Source organism: Vidua macroura, chromosome Z (assembly GCF_024509145.1).
Source record: "Vidua macroura isolate BioBank_ID:100142 chromosome Z, ASM2450914v1, whole genome shotgun sequence".
In the NCBI taxonomy this organism is placed as follows: domain Eukaryota; kingdom Metazoa; phylum Chordata; class Aves; order Passeriformes; family Viduidae; genus Vidua; species Vidua macroura.
Genome location: NC_071611.1, coordinates 38,433,950 through 38,451,428, shown reverse-complemented (window position 1 = coordinate 38,451,428; position 17,479 = coordinate 38,433,950). Strand labels below are relative to the sequence as shown.

General features: G+C 35.9%; 1 protein-coding gene across 1 annotated transcript in view; it reads left to right on the top strand.

Moving 5' to 3' along the window:
- The window catches only part of WDR70 (WD repeat domain 70), a 136,990-nt gene that overhangs the window by 106,153 nt on the left and 13,358 nt on the right, over positions 1–17,479 (top strand). The window contains exons 12-14 of the mRNA XM_054003062.1: positions 205–289; positions 1,309–1,447; positions 16,028–16,128. Of these exons, the coding sequence (XP_053859037.1) occupies positions 205–289; positions 1,309–1,447; positions 16,028–16,128 (325 nt within the window). The remainder of the gene's footprint in view (positions 1–204; positions 290–1,308; positions 1,448–16,027; positions 16,129–17,479) is intronic.

Genomic DNA, 17,479 nt, shown 5'->3' with positions numbered 1-17,479 from the left:
TATACTGGAGTGCCGCATATTGAGCTTCTCAGCCTTGCACTGTCATAGTTGCTTACTGAGGAGAAACTTCCAAATTGTTCCCATTTTGGATGCTTCTATTTTATAATTTTGTTCTCCTCTCTGAATTAAAGAGCCAAAATTTCTGACGTGTAAGTTCTTGCCTTGAATTCTTTATTGCTAACCTCTGTCTCTTCTGTTTCATAGGAGATGATACTTTAAAGATATGGGATATTAGGCAATTTAAAAAACCTCTTAATTCAGCAGATGGACTGCCCAGCTTCTTTCCAATGTAAGTATTCTAATTTATTCCAACTAGCAGAAATAGCAGTATTTTTGCTGAATGGGAAAGGGTTCTGCTGGAGTTCTTATCATCAGTTGTCACTAGGTCCACAGTTGTACAGAGAGGACTGCACAAGGAGAACTGTGCAGTGACAATTCTGGTCAATTTTAGGGATTCATGTTGCTTTAAAAGATCTTATTTTTGTGATATTTCAGTCTCATATGGCTTAAGTCTAATTAGATTAGTAACATTTCAAGAGGAGGCCCTTATGTGTGTAATGAGATATAGATGTAAACCTTATTCTTATTTAGTCTATAATTAATTTAAAAAGAGCTGAATGAAAAAGTAGATATAACATGAAGGTACATAATATGAATTCAGGTTATAGTGTCAGAAGTACTGATTTTATTTTACTGCATAGTGCTAAGTATTGTTTGCAATATGTTTATTGGTCTGATCTACATTTCTATAGCTGTAATACAGCCAAATCCCCTAAGGACAGTTTGTAATTTTGAAGTAAGATCTTAAAAAGGCAAGTCATGGACAGCCCAGTCTTAACTGCAATTTGTAACACAGAGGAGAAATAAACAGGAAAACATTTTTGGCCAATGTATAAACACACCACCTTACATCACTGAAGAATGTATCATCAGCAAAACCAGATTTCATGATTAGTACATTTTTTTACTTAATGATGACAGCCAGATTTTAAAGTACTTTTTTTCTTTTGTTTCTTGTATTGAAAAGCTTGCAAGACTTTTGAGTGGAGGAGAATTTTGCTGGGAGGAGAATTTTTATTGAATCTGCCGGTTCTGCGCATCTTGTGCACAACTGTAATAACAATTGTAACTGATAACTCTAATTGATAACTACAGCAATAGATGGCAGCTAACAAAATAATTTTTCAAGCTTTGTCTGGAAAGGACTAACAGATAGAAAAGATTGTTTTAAGGAGTGCAATTTATATCTAACTTCTTGATATGTTAATTATTTATCTGCCCAGTGAAATGCTTTGTTTTCTTCAACAGGACAGATTGTTGTTTCAGTCCAGATGATAAGATCCTTGTCACAGGCACCTCTGTTAAGAAAGGTGGTGGCAGTGGGAAGCTGTTTTTCTTTGATCGTGAGACCTTCCAGAAGCTGTATGAGATAGAAGTTACAGATGCTGTATGTATTTTAGTTTAATCATCTCTTCAAAATATGAATGAAATCATGTTCATATGCTTCTTTTCCCTTATACAGGTCATTACCTACTAACACTATTCTGATTTTTCTACTCCATGATTAAGAGTTAGGGCTAGAGTAACCTGAATAACTGTTTCAATTAAATTAAAAAAAAAGTCCTAGGACAAGGTGTTTAAGCAGTAGAGCTTCCCTGCTCTGTTGTTAGCATTGCATTTCTCAAGGATTTCTGTGAACCCTTCTAGATCTGTGAAGTGAGACACAAATCCTAAAATACACAGATGTTTATGTTGCTTACTTCACTAGTTATTATGATGAAATGACTTAGTGCGCCAAAACTTCTTTTTGTCCATGAGACCAGATTAGTGGTTACTCTAGAATGTGTTTCTAGCTAGTCTAAATGCAGCAATTTTTTGCAAAAAGAAGGCATCATTAAGAAATCCATCAAAAAACACCATTCTCACCAGTTACTATAAAAACCTGAAGCTGTGAACTTGTAATAAAGAACGATCTATACGTGGCTTGAACTGACTACCTATTCCCTTGTACAGAAGGGAAGATCTCATTACCATAGATGAAAAGGTCCTTTTACTCTTGTGATATACAAGTAAACTTATGGGTGATAACACACCATAGGAGTGGATGAAATTAGACCAGAAGTGCCACTGATAAGTATGGCAATGTATGCTTATGTCCCTTTAGTTGCTGGGAGATTAAATTGGTTACCAATTTTGTCACTTTGTTTCAGGATACCATTTTCTCCTTCTGAACCTTTTTAAAGCAAGCACAACAGGCTTTCCTAGCATATCAGACCAAACCTCCTTTCTGCTGGATGTTGTTTATACATCACTGCCTTTGTATTTTCTTTTCTTTTTAAATCCTGCTTTCTCCATTAGTCCATTCCAAGGTAAAATCTGCTTACAGATGGATTTCTTATATTTTATAATTTTGGTGGCAGCTTTCTTGGAAATTGAAAATGCTGAATTCTTACCAAAGAGGAATACACATGTTTTTTCCTAGCAGAGAAGAACAGAAGAACACCTATTTTCATCTTAAACATATAATCTAAATAGAAAGGGATTTTATATGACTTTGGAAGTTTTACTTACTACTAAATAATTTATCCAAATACAGCAGAAATTGTGGCTTTTATATTTTTCTCCTGTGGAACATACCAAACCACAAACCAAGCTAAACTTGTGTGAATCTCCAGGGGATTTTTATTTTCTGATACAAGCCTTATAACCAAGTATTTATAACCTTTTTCTGACAGAAAACATGCATGCCTCAGCATCTCCTCTGAAACTTCATGACAGAGAAAAGGAAAACAACTACATAACAAAAAGTGCAAGAAGTAGATTTTTGTAGGAGCTCTCCTGTATGTGGGCACCGGAAACAAAATAGTTTCATAATTCCATTCACAATGAATTTGAGCTCCTTAGACCTGAGTGTTTGGGGGTGTTTATGATGGCATCTCCTTTTAGTAGTGGTCATGTCAGTAACAGTGTGCAGAAACTTCAGTAAAGCTCTAAGGCTGCAAGAGGGAGGAGCTTGTCAGTGGTAGATCCTGTATCTCCAAAACCACTTAACTAGTGAGAAGTATTGCCAGTTTTTTTTTGCATTCAAAGAAATTTTTGTTTTCATTTGGTAACTTTGTCCTCTAAGTCTTGGAAATAAAGGGTCTGTTTACCTGCCAAGATAGATCGTGCTACAGGGGAGTCCACAAAAGATCCCTTTGCTCTCCATTTCTCTTAGAATCAAGAGCTAAATTTCTCTTCTTTGTTTAAAAATGCAAAGGAGACATGAAACGGAGACCCAACAGTAAGAAACAGTCAATAAAACAACTTAATTGGGGCCACTAATATAGTAAAATTTTAAGTATGTGTACAAGTCTAAGCAGGTTCATAATTTTATACTATAAATTTATATAGGTGCTGATATTTATATGGTACTTTTTAAGACTGTAGTAAATCACTTTGGTCTATAGAGTTTTAGTGCTGCTGGTTTTCTTCATTTGTAGTTATAAAATTTAAGACTGTCATACGTCTGCTTTGCATATAGTGGAAATGAAAATAATGGAACTAATAGGTGAAGAATTTAGAAAAATACTGATCTTATGACATAATTTTCAGTGAGTCAGCACTGCCAATACCTGTACAAGAAGTCTGTCTAGCTTACAACTTTAACTCTACACATCTAAGGAAAACAGTTTAGCATATCATCTGAATCTAAAAGAAGAAAAATTCCTTTAAGCGGTCTTACAAAATAAAAACAGTATATTTTTTCAAGGTCTTTCTACTGTTTGTATCTTTTGGCTTTTTCATTAGTGTTCTTTACTTGTTATTCTCAAATTACTATGTTTGATTAAATATAAACGCATAAAGGCATGCTAAAAGCAAATGAATGTTCAAGAAGCTGGCTTTTATGTTTTGTAAGCAGTAAATGCTATTTGTTGGAAAGATCATTGATCTGTAAACTGGGAGATTAATATCTTGTGTGTAGTTTATCAAAACATTTTTTTCAGCAGTGCAGTAATTACTTTCTTTCTACCGGCTGCTTTCCTAGTTTCCTTTTTTTTCGTTATAGTCTCAAAAATAGCAGTTAGCATTTAGCATTAGGGTAATTAAAGATAAACACATAATGTTATCCAAGATTTCAGTTTGTATTCTGCAACTAAGTGTCATACTTCTTTACATTTTCCACATTACCTAGGGCTGAAATATGTCATTTTACTCCTTCTGTTTTGGGTTTTTTTAGACATTGCAGAGTTGAAGTTATGCTATGCTATATGTGTAATAAAAGCACAAATGCACCAGTGTCTGTCTCTGCAAAGAGTCTGATCTGCTCTCATTTCTAATGAAATAATTTCAGTGATTTCAGTGAGATTTAGTCCATATTGCTAAACAAAAAAGGCATCTTTCGTAACTTTTTGAAGGCAATTGTATAGCAGCTTAGTGGTAGAATATATATAATCAGAATAACAGAAAATTTGCGGAGATTTTCTCAGTATAAGACAAAGTATAAACTATTCATGTGTCACTTTTTTAATTTCACAAAGATTTTTTAAGGGAAATGCCAGCGAGCCTAGGAAATTGAAAAGTAGTAAAGAGCAGTAAACATTATCTTAAACCTCCTTGGTAAATAGCCAGTGAAATTGGCCTGTGAGTGAACTAGTGGGTAATGAGAAAATATTTAATGGGAATGTTTGACCAAAGCTGTGTCTGGCATTCCTTTCCATCATACCACACAAACCTTTTTTCACCTTTTCTTTCAAGTTTTCATGGGAAAATCCATTACTGTTTAAGAGCTGCTGGAGTGAAACCTTGTGGTTTTACTAATGGGCTAACAGTCTGATTAGTTTCTGCTGTTGTGGCTGGGTACAGAATATTAATTTGCTTTTTTCCTCTTGTATTAGTGTTTTGGTTTTTTTTTTGTTTCTCAGCCACAATCTGTGCTTAAACAGCCGTGTTGTTGTGTCCACTCCTGCATGCCATCCCACCATGTAGGCACTGGGACTTTTGTAGAATTTAAGCTTCTTAGATGAATAGCAATGCTTTTTGAAGAAAACTAATGTCAAAAGACCTGGAGACCACCAGCTCTGTCTCTGGCCAGTAGTTGGAGGAGGTGTGAACAAGACAAAGACAAAATTATTGGTTCTTGTCTGACCATCCTTTCTGCTTCCAGTGACTGCTGGTTTCGAGATATCTTGATGCAGATAAAGGAATTTTGCAGGTAATACCACTTAGTGAAATTTTTTTCCCTTGAGTTTATCAAGGAGAGAAATCACCTGTGCTGCAGGTTATGGCAGGGTCCTTTACTTCCTGCAGGTTACATCAAAATTACATCAGGGCTGGAGCTCCTGCCTCTGCCACTCTAAGAAAGCTGATGCTCTGTGTGCAGTGCCCCAGCCTTGCTCTGGCTTGGTGTGTAAAGGTAAAATTGGAGATTTTGAGGGCTTTGTACTATGGCAAGGGTCATGTTTACTAAACTTTACAGAATTCCCTCTTTTTAATGAAACTTGAAAATATCCTGTTATGAATGTGCAGCCTTTTCATACTTCTTCTCTTTCTCTTCTATCTTGATAGTATTATTTATGAAAGGTTCTTCCGCTCTCTTATCAAATGTTCACAATAAAATAAGTTTATTGAACTTTCTCAATTTGAGCATTAGAGGCTTATTTAATCTGAAATACCTCTAATTACACACATAACCTTTCATCACTCTGTTTACATGGATAAGGAAACTTAAACAGATGGCAGGAAACAATACTGCCAGAATATGGGAGTACAGAGCTTATGTCCAGAAACTCAGAGGCTGTTTCCCTTTCTTACCGTCAGGTAGTGTGAGAGGCAGGAAGACCTATAGCTGCTGTGGAATGAGGTCTCATCTTTGGGATATGCAGTCTGGAAGGGAAGGGAGATTTCACTGCCAAGATGAAGGGCAGGAAGGGTTTATTCCTAATTCTTGCTTTGGTTATGCAACCACTTCATGGGAACCAGTTATAAATACCTAGTGTATAGAAAAATAAATGGGTACACAAGATTTCCCCCAATGTCAGTTTAGTTTAAATAGCTGTGGATAGGCACTTGAATCACTCTCACATGTCTGTCATTCATTTGTCTACTTCCAACAGATCACCCGGTAGTTATCCTTATTACAGACAAGATTGATCTTGGCAGCAGTACTCATTTTCCCCATATGGAAGGGACAAGTATTACACTCCATTACTGCCAAGCAAGAATGGGCACTGAGAAAGGAGAAAAAAAAAGGAAGTTGTATAGTTACAGGGATTGCTGATTTTTAATGCAAATTGAAGTAATAATTTAATTTAAAAATGAGCCAAGATTATGAGTTTGTGTACATGACAAAATGAGATGTGCAATTTTTTAAAATATCCCACAGAATTTTGTAAATAAGCAATAATCCAAAACTATAGATTTATGGTTGTACTGGGAAACCTATTTCTGTTAGGAGGATTCTTCAATATTTTCTTAGTTTCTCAAATGTAAGCAAAAGTTAAATTATTAAATACTTCTGAAAATACCTCTAAGGGATGTTTCAGGAAGGTCTTCTGAGACAAGCTATAAATAAAGCTTCCTTTTAGATGAAAGAGCGAAAAGGAAAGAAGGAATAAGGAATATGAACCTTCCAGCATCCGTTTTGCTTGGTTGATATAGGATTGCAGTATTTCTTTCCTTGACTTTAAATAATACCATTTACTATTTATAAGGTGCAGAAATATAGTAAAGGGCTTTTCCACTGTGGCCCATTTCACTGAGATTTAAAGCTTTCCTTTATTTAAGAAAAATAAATTCTTTTAACTTCTGGAAGAGATCATCATGCAACTTCTGTTTTGGTGTTTTTTTTTTTTTTTGTTTTTTTTTTTTAAGCCATTTGTTTTATTTTTAAGGAAAATCCATATTTTCCACAACAAATAAGTTAATACAATATTTAAGGCCCAGTAAATTTATGTGTTTTTTAAAGTGAACAAAACCACCCGCTAGTATAAGAGGTGAATCACAGGAATGTGTTTTCTTTTATAGTGTGGTAACCTGTCAGTTTTTATTTTCTGCTTCCATATATATATAAACACAATGTGGTCCTTCCCTTTGTGTATCCTGGAGCAGCGTGTACTTTGTTTTAGGGGGGATGTCACTATGTCACTAGAGGTTTGAGGTATGCAGAGTAAAAAACTGTGAGGGTTTTGTCCCTGTAACAGTGGGAGTGCACATGAAGGTTGTCTCCCTTAGTTTTATGATATATGGAGATGAAAGTGTGGCTGTAATTTTAACAGACCAAGTGTTCGAAAATTCCTGACAATTGCAGTTACAGGGGAAACAGGTTGCCACTTTGATTAAGTTACTTTTTTATTCATCAGAAGAGGAAAATAAGTGGCTCCATGCTCTTGTGAAAATATATTTTTTAGCTGTACCTTGGAAGTTGAGTGGTGCAGCATTGGTATCCATGTTTTCTGTATTGAAATCCATCTTTAAAATAATGGCCTCTGAAAAAATTTTTAGGGTATTTCTGGTTTCTACATATAAAATTGTAAGTTTTATCCATTTCTAGTCCATTTTCTATTGAATATTTCCACACATTTTCTAAGTCATGTTTCACAAGTGAAAAACATTAGTATTCTTTCCTCCACTACTGTATTATCAATAGTATTTTAAATCTGATGATAGCAGGTCACTACATTGTAGATACTCCCTAACTTCCCATCTTATTTATTGCAGTTGGCTCTTTTCCTTGGAAGAGCTCCAGGGGAATCATGAATGTGAAGATTTTTGCAATTGGGGTTTACAGTATATTTTTAAATATAATATTAGTACATTTCTATTATGTGAGCAGCCTTTTTATAAATCAGAGCACACATTGTATGAACATGTGTTAACTGTATTTTTGCTCAAAAGGAGAAAAAAGATGGAAGCATTTGTTTTTCAGCTTGGCAGATATTTGAAAATGGCATACTTCTAAATGTTATTTAACTTTTTTATTATTATTTAAAACTCAGCAGTTTTATAAGAGTTACACAGTTTTATCCCCTCTTCTGGCACTTCCAGGAGGCTGACCAGCTGTTTCTAGGTGGAGCAGCATGGCAAGCCAGGTAGATGGCGGTTGTATCACCACTCTGCTCCAAGACACCAGTGGAAAGAGTTTACAGAGTGTGCAGTAGGAATTGGCATCATTATCAATGATCTTTGATTATTGTATAGAAATTACTGTATTTCTGCAGATAAAACTGCTATTATCTACAGATTAGAATTTCAAGTTTCTGATTTTTTTTTTTTAATTTTTCCTTTAAATTCTAATTGCTTAGAGCTGGGGAGAAATTATTTTTTAACATGAGTGAAAATGTGTTGAAACACTTGCTTAAAAGTCCTTAAGGGCCTGTTTCTGAACTTCATGGAGTATGTGTGAGAAGTGTTTTCTTAAAGCATTGAGATCTTTGAGACAGCTCTTCTCTACTGCTTCTAAGTTAGAATGCATATGGATCTTTCCTCATCATGAGATTTTTTGTATATTTTGATTCATTTTCCTCTCTTAAGTAGTGTATGCATTGTTGCAGGGATATATAAAATAAAACATGGCAGAGTTTTTTTTTTGGTTCATGAAAAATGTGAGCCGCGTAAAACATGTCTGTAAAAGTTTGTACAAAGCCTAGATTTGTATCCACTGCACAGCAGTCTAAATATCTGAAGTTTCTAAATAGTTCCACACCTTTATTGTAAAATGGCAAAGCTTGAGAGCCCCTGCTTTAATCTTTTCTAATTACAATAGTTGTTTAAAAGCGGTAGTAACCAAACAGGAATGGGGAACAATCTTGTGGTAGTGGGAAGCTGTCTTCAGCAGATAACATCTAAAGATTTGATGTTTTATTCAAAGACATCAAAACTGTATTAAATAGAGGTGTAGCTTCTTACATTTCCCTTCTCTTATGGGGAGACATATTGTTAAAGTCAGAAAGACTTAAGGTACAAGTCCTAGAACTATAAAGCTGAAAGGCCACACTGAGATTTCATCCCTCTATCCAGCCCAAGTTTGAAATTGCTTACCCCTCTCAAATACAAATATAATATAAGCTTAGGTAACAGATGATGTTAATTTGGAAGGTGATTTATTATAAGCTTCCTAAGTAGTGTTATTTATTAAGTTTTGAGCTCCTGTGCTGCAAGCGCAAAAGATACTGCAAGTGGTTTTTCATTGTAAGTATGTAGGACTGATTTATAGGAGAAGGGACAGAATAGATGTGCTAAATAAACTAGTTGCATGCATACTTGCACTGATGTTGACAGACAAGGCTTTTTTCAGAAAGACTGGAATTTGTAGTGATTACATTTAAGATAAATACTCAGTTCAGTCAGAAAAGCCCCACTTAGAAACTGCTGGGATCACCTGTCCTTACAGAATCAACGACCACAGTCAGAATGTTATTTTACATGTTTGCTATCTTCCCTGCCGACATGTCCCTTGTCTGACTACCTGGACAGCCAAGTGCAGCGAATCCAAGCAGTGCTTTTCAAACAGAGCCATCACATACCGTCACAGCCACTGAAGCAAAGCTTTCATGTGGGAAAGAGAGAAGGTTTGTTTAAGTTTTTATTCTCCTGACCAAAAAGATTTTCTTAGGTCAGCAGCTCTTGCTTTCACTTTTTTATTGTATAACTTCAAGATTCTGAGGAATTATTTGATTGTAGGTTAGGAAAGGGGTAAGCAATAAGGGCAGATACAGAGTTTTTTTCTGTTTAACCCCTATTCCATTTTTAAGTATCTCCAGAGCTACACCTGATCTTTGAAGTTAGGGTTTTCAAGATTTGTTGGGCAGTTTTAGAAGTTTATATCTGGTGTATTCTTTCTGCACTAGGAGTATTCAGTATGGGTACCAGGATTCTTTATCTTGAGCTGTGTAGTTTCATCAAAGTAGCCCAACATGCTGTAATATAGATCCTCATTAGTTTTCTGTTTTTCTTTTACAGCTATTTTGGCCGCTGTAGGCTGTAGGGATTCACCTGACCAAATACAGATGTCTACAGCTGATCCAGTCATCCTAGGCTCCTTTTCTAATCTATAACAGAGAAAAATAAACATATTCAGACTGTGATTTTATCCCATCCTAAAATAGATCTCTCAAATAGGTTAGCTGAAGTCCACTGTAAAATGCTTATTTCTCTCTGTTAACTTTAAAGGGAGACGTTGGTAGATATTTAAAGAATAGATCTCCAAAGATTAAAAGTGTAGGCATGTTAAGTTTGATGAAACAAGTCCCACCTAAACTCTTTACTTCCCTCTGTGGGTGTTTATTGTCTTCTATTAAAGCGCTGGAACATTTAATCTCTCATTTTCTGACCTTGCCAATAGCAAAGTAGGAGATAATGGGTTACTTTTGCATTCATTTCTGTTGATTTAAGAATTTCTGACTGCAGACAATTCACAGGAGAAAAGCCTGCCAGTCTGTGAAAGGCTTGTGCTAGCTGAGAGAGCAAAGCCTACGCTCTCTTACTTGCACCTGATTTCCCAACAACTGTCAAAACATCAGCGACTTCACCATGGAATTACTGAACTTTACATATAAAGTGTAACACTTTAAAAGAAACATCAAATGTTCATGAATTCTTGCTTCATAGGTTAGAGATGTGTGAAAACCTGGGATTAGCATGTTTCCTTTCCATTTTCAGTATTTATCTGAAATTAGCAGTATCTTTTTCTAGTGGCTATTTGGAAGATCATTTTTGATTTTCCCTGTTTACAGGTGGAATGTTGGCTGCACATTCAACCAGGGTAAATATGAATATTAGCTGTACGTCAGAATCATTCAGTAGAGATTTCCAGTTTCTCAGGGTAGTTTCATGTAGGGATGGAAGTAGATAGATGCAGTCTGCAAAGCAGATTTGTTGTCAGTGTTTTCATTTAAATAGTTTGCACTAATAGCCATGGGAGGAGACAATAATTCAGTGAACTTTGCCTAAAAGTCTGATAGCTGCTCTTACCTGATTAGTCATATCTGGTGTTTTGGAGCAAATGTATAAGCCAGTTGAAAGTCAAGAACAACCAGAGAGGATTGAAAGTATGTACCTGAAGTGAAAAGAAAGAAAAATGGAAAATGTTTATTCCAAGAGTGCATAACTGACAGGGAAATGTGTTTTTCTTTCCTCTTCTCTGCATGGCAGGAGAAGATTTAGTATTGAACTTGAAAAGCTGATACATTATCATGCATTATCTGAAAATACATTTTACATGAAATGTTCATTTTCAAAGATAACTGCATAGTACTTAACCTTAAAACTTAACTGTCTGTAGGGAGAAAGGGTAGTTTCCAAAGCAAACAGTGCCTGACTGAGAAGCGCTAAGTCCTCCTGAAGGAGGGAAAAGAAGTTAAACATCATTGTAAAATATGGCCCCTCTAATTTACTTTTCATTTTGCAGTAGCAAGGAGAGAATATAGTCCTGTTGACCTAAGTGCTCTGGAAGTGTATGGTGATTCCTATTTATGTCCAAAATATGAAAGTTCTTGCAGTTTTTTGGAAAATGGTGAAATCATTATCATGCCAGTCTTGTTGCAATTATGACCTCCATAGGTGTACACACATACATGTCTGTTTTATAAAATTTTGCTAACAGAAAAAGATTAACTGTTATCATGGGTCTTGTTTACATAAAAACTCAGTGAGATTTTGTTGGATCTCAGCTGAAATGCACCAAATAAAAAACAATTCAATGCTTTTGTACAAGATCAACTCACGGACATATAAAATGTTAGTATAGGAACTCAAGAAGGCACTGATGGACAGAAACCTGAATCTTCCCTTAATTTTTTGCAGCAGAGTGAAAGAGGATAGAGGTGAATAATGCTTTCAAGAGACATTCTTTATTTATGTGCATGTTATTTTGAGCAACCTCATTATGAGCAACCATTTTGGTAGATTCAAAAGATACTAGTAAGATTAAGTGACTGCTCAGGCTCTGAAATGCTGCAGAAAAATCTTTTAGGTCTAAGATGTTACATTTATGTGAAGACTGTATGTACTCTGTAATTCACAGGAACTAGGAATACTTGCTGCACTATGCAGTATTAATTAATGCATTTATGTTTTTTTCTTTATATATTTTATCACAGCACATCCTTTCCGAAGCTTTTCACAATCCAGATAATCAGTGCCAATGTGTGATCTCTAACCATTCATAGTCCCTCTTACTAGAAATTATTAACCTTTCTTTCCTTCATGACCTGTACTGACACCCCTCTGAGACTGCGCTTCCCATCCTGGATCAGTTCTATCCACACTCTAAAACTGAGTGTTTTTATCTGAAGTGTGGTCCAGGGAACTGAATTTTGTCTTTCCTGCTGCAGTCTCAAACCATCTTTATAAGCAAAGTTCCAGGAAAATTCTTCCAGTCCTTGACATCAGTCTGTAGTTTCATGACTGTACCAGCTTCATAGTTTCATCTTAGGGGGTAAATTTTCCACTCCTGTGCCACAAATCATTTAAATCTTTTCTTGCTGACCTTGTAAAATGCCCTCTCTGCATTGTTTACTCCTGTCAGGGTGTTGCCCAAGTGCTCTGGAAAGTTTCAGTTGAGATAATTAGCTTTTGCTTGCTGACAGATCTGCCTCAGTTACTCTTCACTGTGCGTGTTAAACACAGGGCTGTATTCCTAGGCCAGAATAAGTGTCCCATTCTGTGTTACAGAAAATGAGGCTTCAGTTTCTCATTTAGAGACACGGCTGTTAACTCTTGTCAAAGCACTAGTACTTGCTCAGTACCAGAAAAGCTGTATGTGTAGTTGCCTAGTGAGCTCACCTAGATGGATAACCTGACAGTAAAATTATTTGGTGTTGTTTAATGTTTACCTGCAGCAACAGCTCTGTTTACATGACTCAAAGGGAAATACAGAGGTGAGAACAGACTGATAGGGGTAAGACTATTTGGGAACCACCCCAGAACTGCCTTCAGACAATGACACCCACTGAATCTGTTCTAATCTCTTTCACAGTGAGAATCAAGAAGGTAAATTTGCAGTGTTTCTCTTTTGGGTAATATTTTTAATATTTTCCTTGTCTGTCTTCACAAAAGTGCTTTCACAATGTTTTCCCAGTATTTCCCAATGCAAGCTACTGTGTTTGTATATGCAATAGACATTGCCAAAGGCTTTTCAGATTGATTTAATTTGAAGAACTTAATGCTTTTGCCATAGCAAAAGTACAAAACAACTTTTAAATTGTTACTAGTAATTATCTTTTATAATTTTCTTGTAATCACAAAGCTGGCCATGTCGGTCTATGGAAAAATTATTTTCAGGATTTTTTATGACAGGCTTCCAGCACTTCATGCTCCAAAAGCATAGTGTCCAAAACATTCAGCTGTCACAGAAATCTTATTTTCAAATGTTGAAGATGCTTATGTGATGATATATTCTGCATTTTATTATTCTTCTTTGTTGTAAGACATTTTCCATTTGCTAAGCCATGACCTGACATTTTTTTGCTTTCAGAATCTACATAGGTTTTTCTTGTTTTAAATGAAAGAAATTTTTTTTGTGGTTTGTGGTTGGGTTTTTAGGTTTTTTAATAGTAGGGCTGGTTGCACATTGAAACAGGCTGCTGAAAGAGGCTGTCAAATTTCCATCCTGGGAAGTATTAAAAAACAAATGGTGATATCCTGAGCTGTCTTTAGTATCTGACCATGCTTGGAGAAGGATGGTTGAATTAGTCATCTCCAGAGCTCTCTTCCAACCACAACCATTCTAGAGTTGTGAAAAATTTAGTATCAGTAGGTGTGTACCTACCTACATGCACACGTAGGCAAAGGCAAGAAAACACTTTTTTATCTGCAATTAAGATACTTACTTGCCTGGAGAGCTGGGAGGTAGGACCTTCTTTGAGATGGAATTTGATGTTTAGCATTTCCAGTGATAAAGATGTCTACCTGAGTTATTCTAGGTGGAAGCAATTGAGAAGTTAGAGGCATCAAAGAATAAATGCTCTTTAAGTGTTAATTATTTTTGTGTGATAAAGATTCTCCTTACCCTTCCTTGCCAGTATTCAGACCTAGCCTACAATCATCCATTTGTTGTACAGTTAGTTAGAATTTTGACTTCTTTAGGATTAAATGATTGGAAAATTTTTTTAGGATACAGTTCAAGGATTCAGTATTTTGGTATTTTTGAAGAATGTTCAGTTTCTAAAATAATATAAAAACCACAGAAGTAGTTTTTATTATTTCTTATAAAGTATGTTTATATACCAGTGGATTGATAAAATTACTTGCATGTTCAGAACTTGACTTCGTTCAGTTTTTAACAGATTATATTCTGGGAATGTTTTATGGTTTTGAAAGATTTATAGGACTACATTTAATGGCAGTTTCTTTTGCCTGCTCTGTAACATGTGCCATGGTGGTTTTAAGTGTGCTGTGCATGTTTGACAAGTTAGAAACTCAGCAAACCCCATCAGTGCTGAGCCACACTGTCTCATGCTTGTTTTTGTTGGCTGGTATCCACTACCATGCTATAAAATACATTTACTTGACAGAAGAAAGTGGAGAACCACATTAACTACAGAGTTTAAAAAGGCTGGCTAACCACATGCAATAAATATTAATAAAAGAAAAGGCCACCCACCTTTGACCTTCAGTATTTGTTACTAGTTCTAGTGTTTTAGAGTTACTTTAGCATTTTGAGCATTACATAACAATATGTAAGACTCTTACTTAAATCCAAAAATTTATTAGCATCTCTGTATTGTGTACTTCAGGTTTACCTCTAAAAATGTTATTCTGTAGTTGTCTTGTAATAAGCAAACCAGGTTTATTTGTACCTGTAAGTAAATGGGAAAGTGTAATGTTGTATGTAGGAGGATGCTTTGCTGGAGAGCCTTGTAAAAAATGGCTGTTTGATTAATGAAACTTCATTTCACTCAGTTTTTTTTCCTAAAAGACAATACAAAGTAGAAAAAAACAGCTTAGGAGAGTGTCATGCATCATGTTGTGGTAAAATGAAGTTCTGATTCATGATGGCTGAATGGGCTTCAGAATTTTTTTGATATTTCTAATGTTATGTGTCTCCTAGCATCAAAGAAATGGAGGCTGGACCAAAGCAGAAATAGTATGGAACATGCACTGGGAAGTTGGAGGGAGAAGAAAGGGAAGGCTAGAAAAGGGAGCATTGTTCCATGAAATACTAACAAGATAATGCATCTTGCTAGCTCTGGATACATTTGTTACATAAGTGGCACAAACCAACTTCAGCCTTGGACAACATCCATTTAAGGCATTAGTGTCTGTCAAAAACAGATACTTTCTTTTGTGTTTTTGATGAGATGTGTTGTTCTTTGTGGCAGATTGTGTCCACTTCGGCTCTCTGGAGTCAGACGTTTGAGTCTTAGAATTTCTGTGCTGTCTTGCTGAATCAGACTGAGAACAGTACTCACATGGAGATTCACAGTCACATGTAGAACAATACTCTTAATGTCTGAAAATGAGTTTCAGTGCTGACCAGAAGGGTGACAGTACTGTGAGACGTACTGTGAGGCTTCAAATGCCAAGTTCTTAGTGTTGTGGGGAAGAAAGAAGCAAGAGTGAAAATCAGCATCTCTTCTGTTTCTGCAGTCAGCAAGGGAAAAGGTCAGCAGTGTATGACAAGAAGGGACAAAACAGATAAAGTGATGAATGAAGTGGAAGAATTAAGAATCAAAAATAAGAGTACAAAAGTCATGAGGGCCTGAATCGCTATATCTTATCTGAAGCACTTAATTGTTCTCCTTCAAATCCCTCTTTAACTTTCCATTTTCATTGTGCCCATGAAGATCCTGGCAGCAGATAATCTGTAGAAACCACTGGTTATCATACTGTCATCAGTTTTTACTTCCGTCCCTGCCTACATGCTGGTGTTGTCACTCCTTTTACATTGTATTCTACTCTCGAGTTACTCATTCAAATATTCACATGCTTATTCATATGCTTAAGCTTGGTCCTGCTAGAGTGTGGTGCTCTCTTTGACAATGTGAATATTAATTCTAAGATCCAGATGAATGACCAACTAACTGTCAATATCCTACTCTATTTTCAGAGTGTTGTGCGTTGTCTTTGGCATCCCAAGCTGAACCAGATCATGGTTGGTACTGGAAATGGTTTAGCCAAAGTGTACTATGATCCTGTCAAAAGCCAGAGGTACGTAATCATGATTCATTATGTTTTTTTTTTCTCAAATATAGCCTGATTCTGTGATTCAATGATTATACTAAGAAATGAGTAAAACTGGTTTGGTTTTGCAGAGTTCTACTTATTCAGCAGCAGTAGAAAGAGAAAAAATAACCCAAAATGTTTGCTTATGAAGAGTGGCACTTTTTCCACTGGGCTTTTCCTTTTGCAGTATGTTGGCTGTTCTACTTGAATTTACAAATGCTTTAATTTTTTAATTGCATGAAATATGCGCTAAGAACAACCTTTCTTCCTTCTGTTGGAAGTTGTTGAGGAAGTGTTACTGAATGGGTATTTATTGTTTTTAGGTTTTTGTATTGTATTCAGGTTTTGTATTGCATATTTTCTTCCTGAAGTAAAAATCTTGTTTAGAAGCCTCAAACTTCAGTGCTAATGAAGTAATGCTGGAAGACCCAATTTGACAATGTGCAAAGCAAACAAACACATCCCCACCTTTCTTTTAGTCTTCTTCACCACTCTCATTTATCACATGAGGATTTTGTCTGTACATCTAAGGGAAAGGTGGTACTGATTTATCAGACAGTGACTTGCCAACTTAGGATGAAGAGGGCCTAAGTAGTCTATTAAATATTTGTTTTGTCATTAATTTTCTTTTGCCATCTAGATTGGCTGGAGAAGTGGGGCATTCTTCCTTCCTGTCAGCTGGGAGAAAATGTACAATTCATTGATACTGAGTGGAATAAATAAGGTGTTCTTCCTATGTATGTGGTATCTTTGTTTTGCTGGCATCCTAAACCAAACTGAGTTAATGTTTTCTGGATACTTACTGTCACCTAGGCACTTCTGTGTGAAGATAAACTCTGGTTTACAAGATTACCATAAATAAATTTTATTTTTCTGATTTTGGCAGTTTAGAGAACATGGGAGTTGGTCATAATTTTTTGGGTCACAGAGCCCTAGTGCAGTTTTGGTATTTACCGTAAGGAGGTAAATACCACTGGTTTAAATCAGTCTTGCTGTGCAGCCAGGCTTATGCAGTCTTTCCTGCCTCAGTGTTACAGGCACCTCTGGTTAGATAATGGCCAACTCTGCTGCCTAGGAAGAATTATATCAGGAGCAAGTGCCCAAGTTTGGAGAGCAGTACTTCCAATGTGCAAACTAAAGTACTGTGGACAAATGAAGTGTGAAATGAATCTTCCATTCTTATTTCTTATGTCATACAAACTGCTCTGTAACAGAAACACTGTAATCTCCCTACCCTCCTTCACATGAGCATGAACAGGCAAAGATACACACATTCATGAATATTTAGAGTGCTGTATAATTTTGTTGAGACTGTCTTGAATAAAAACTGGTTTCT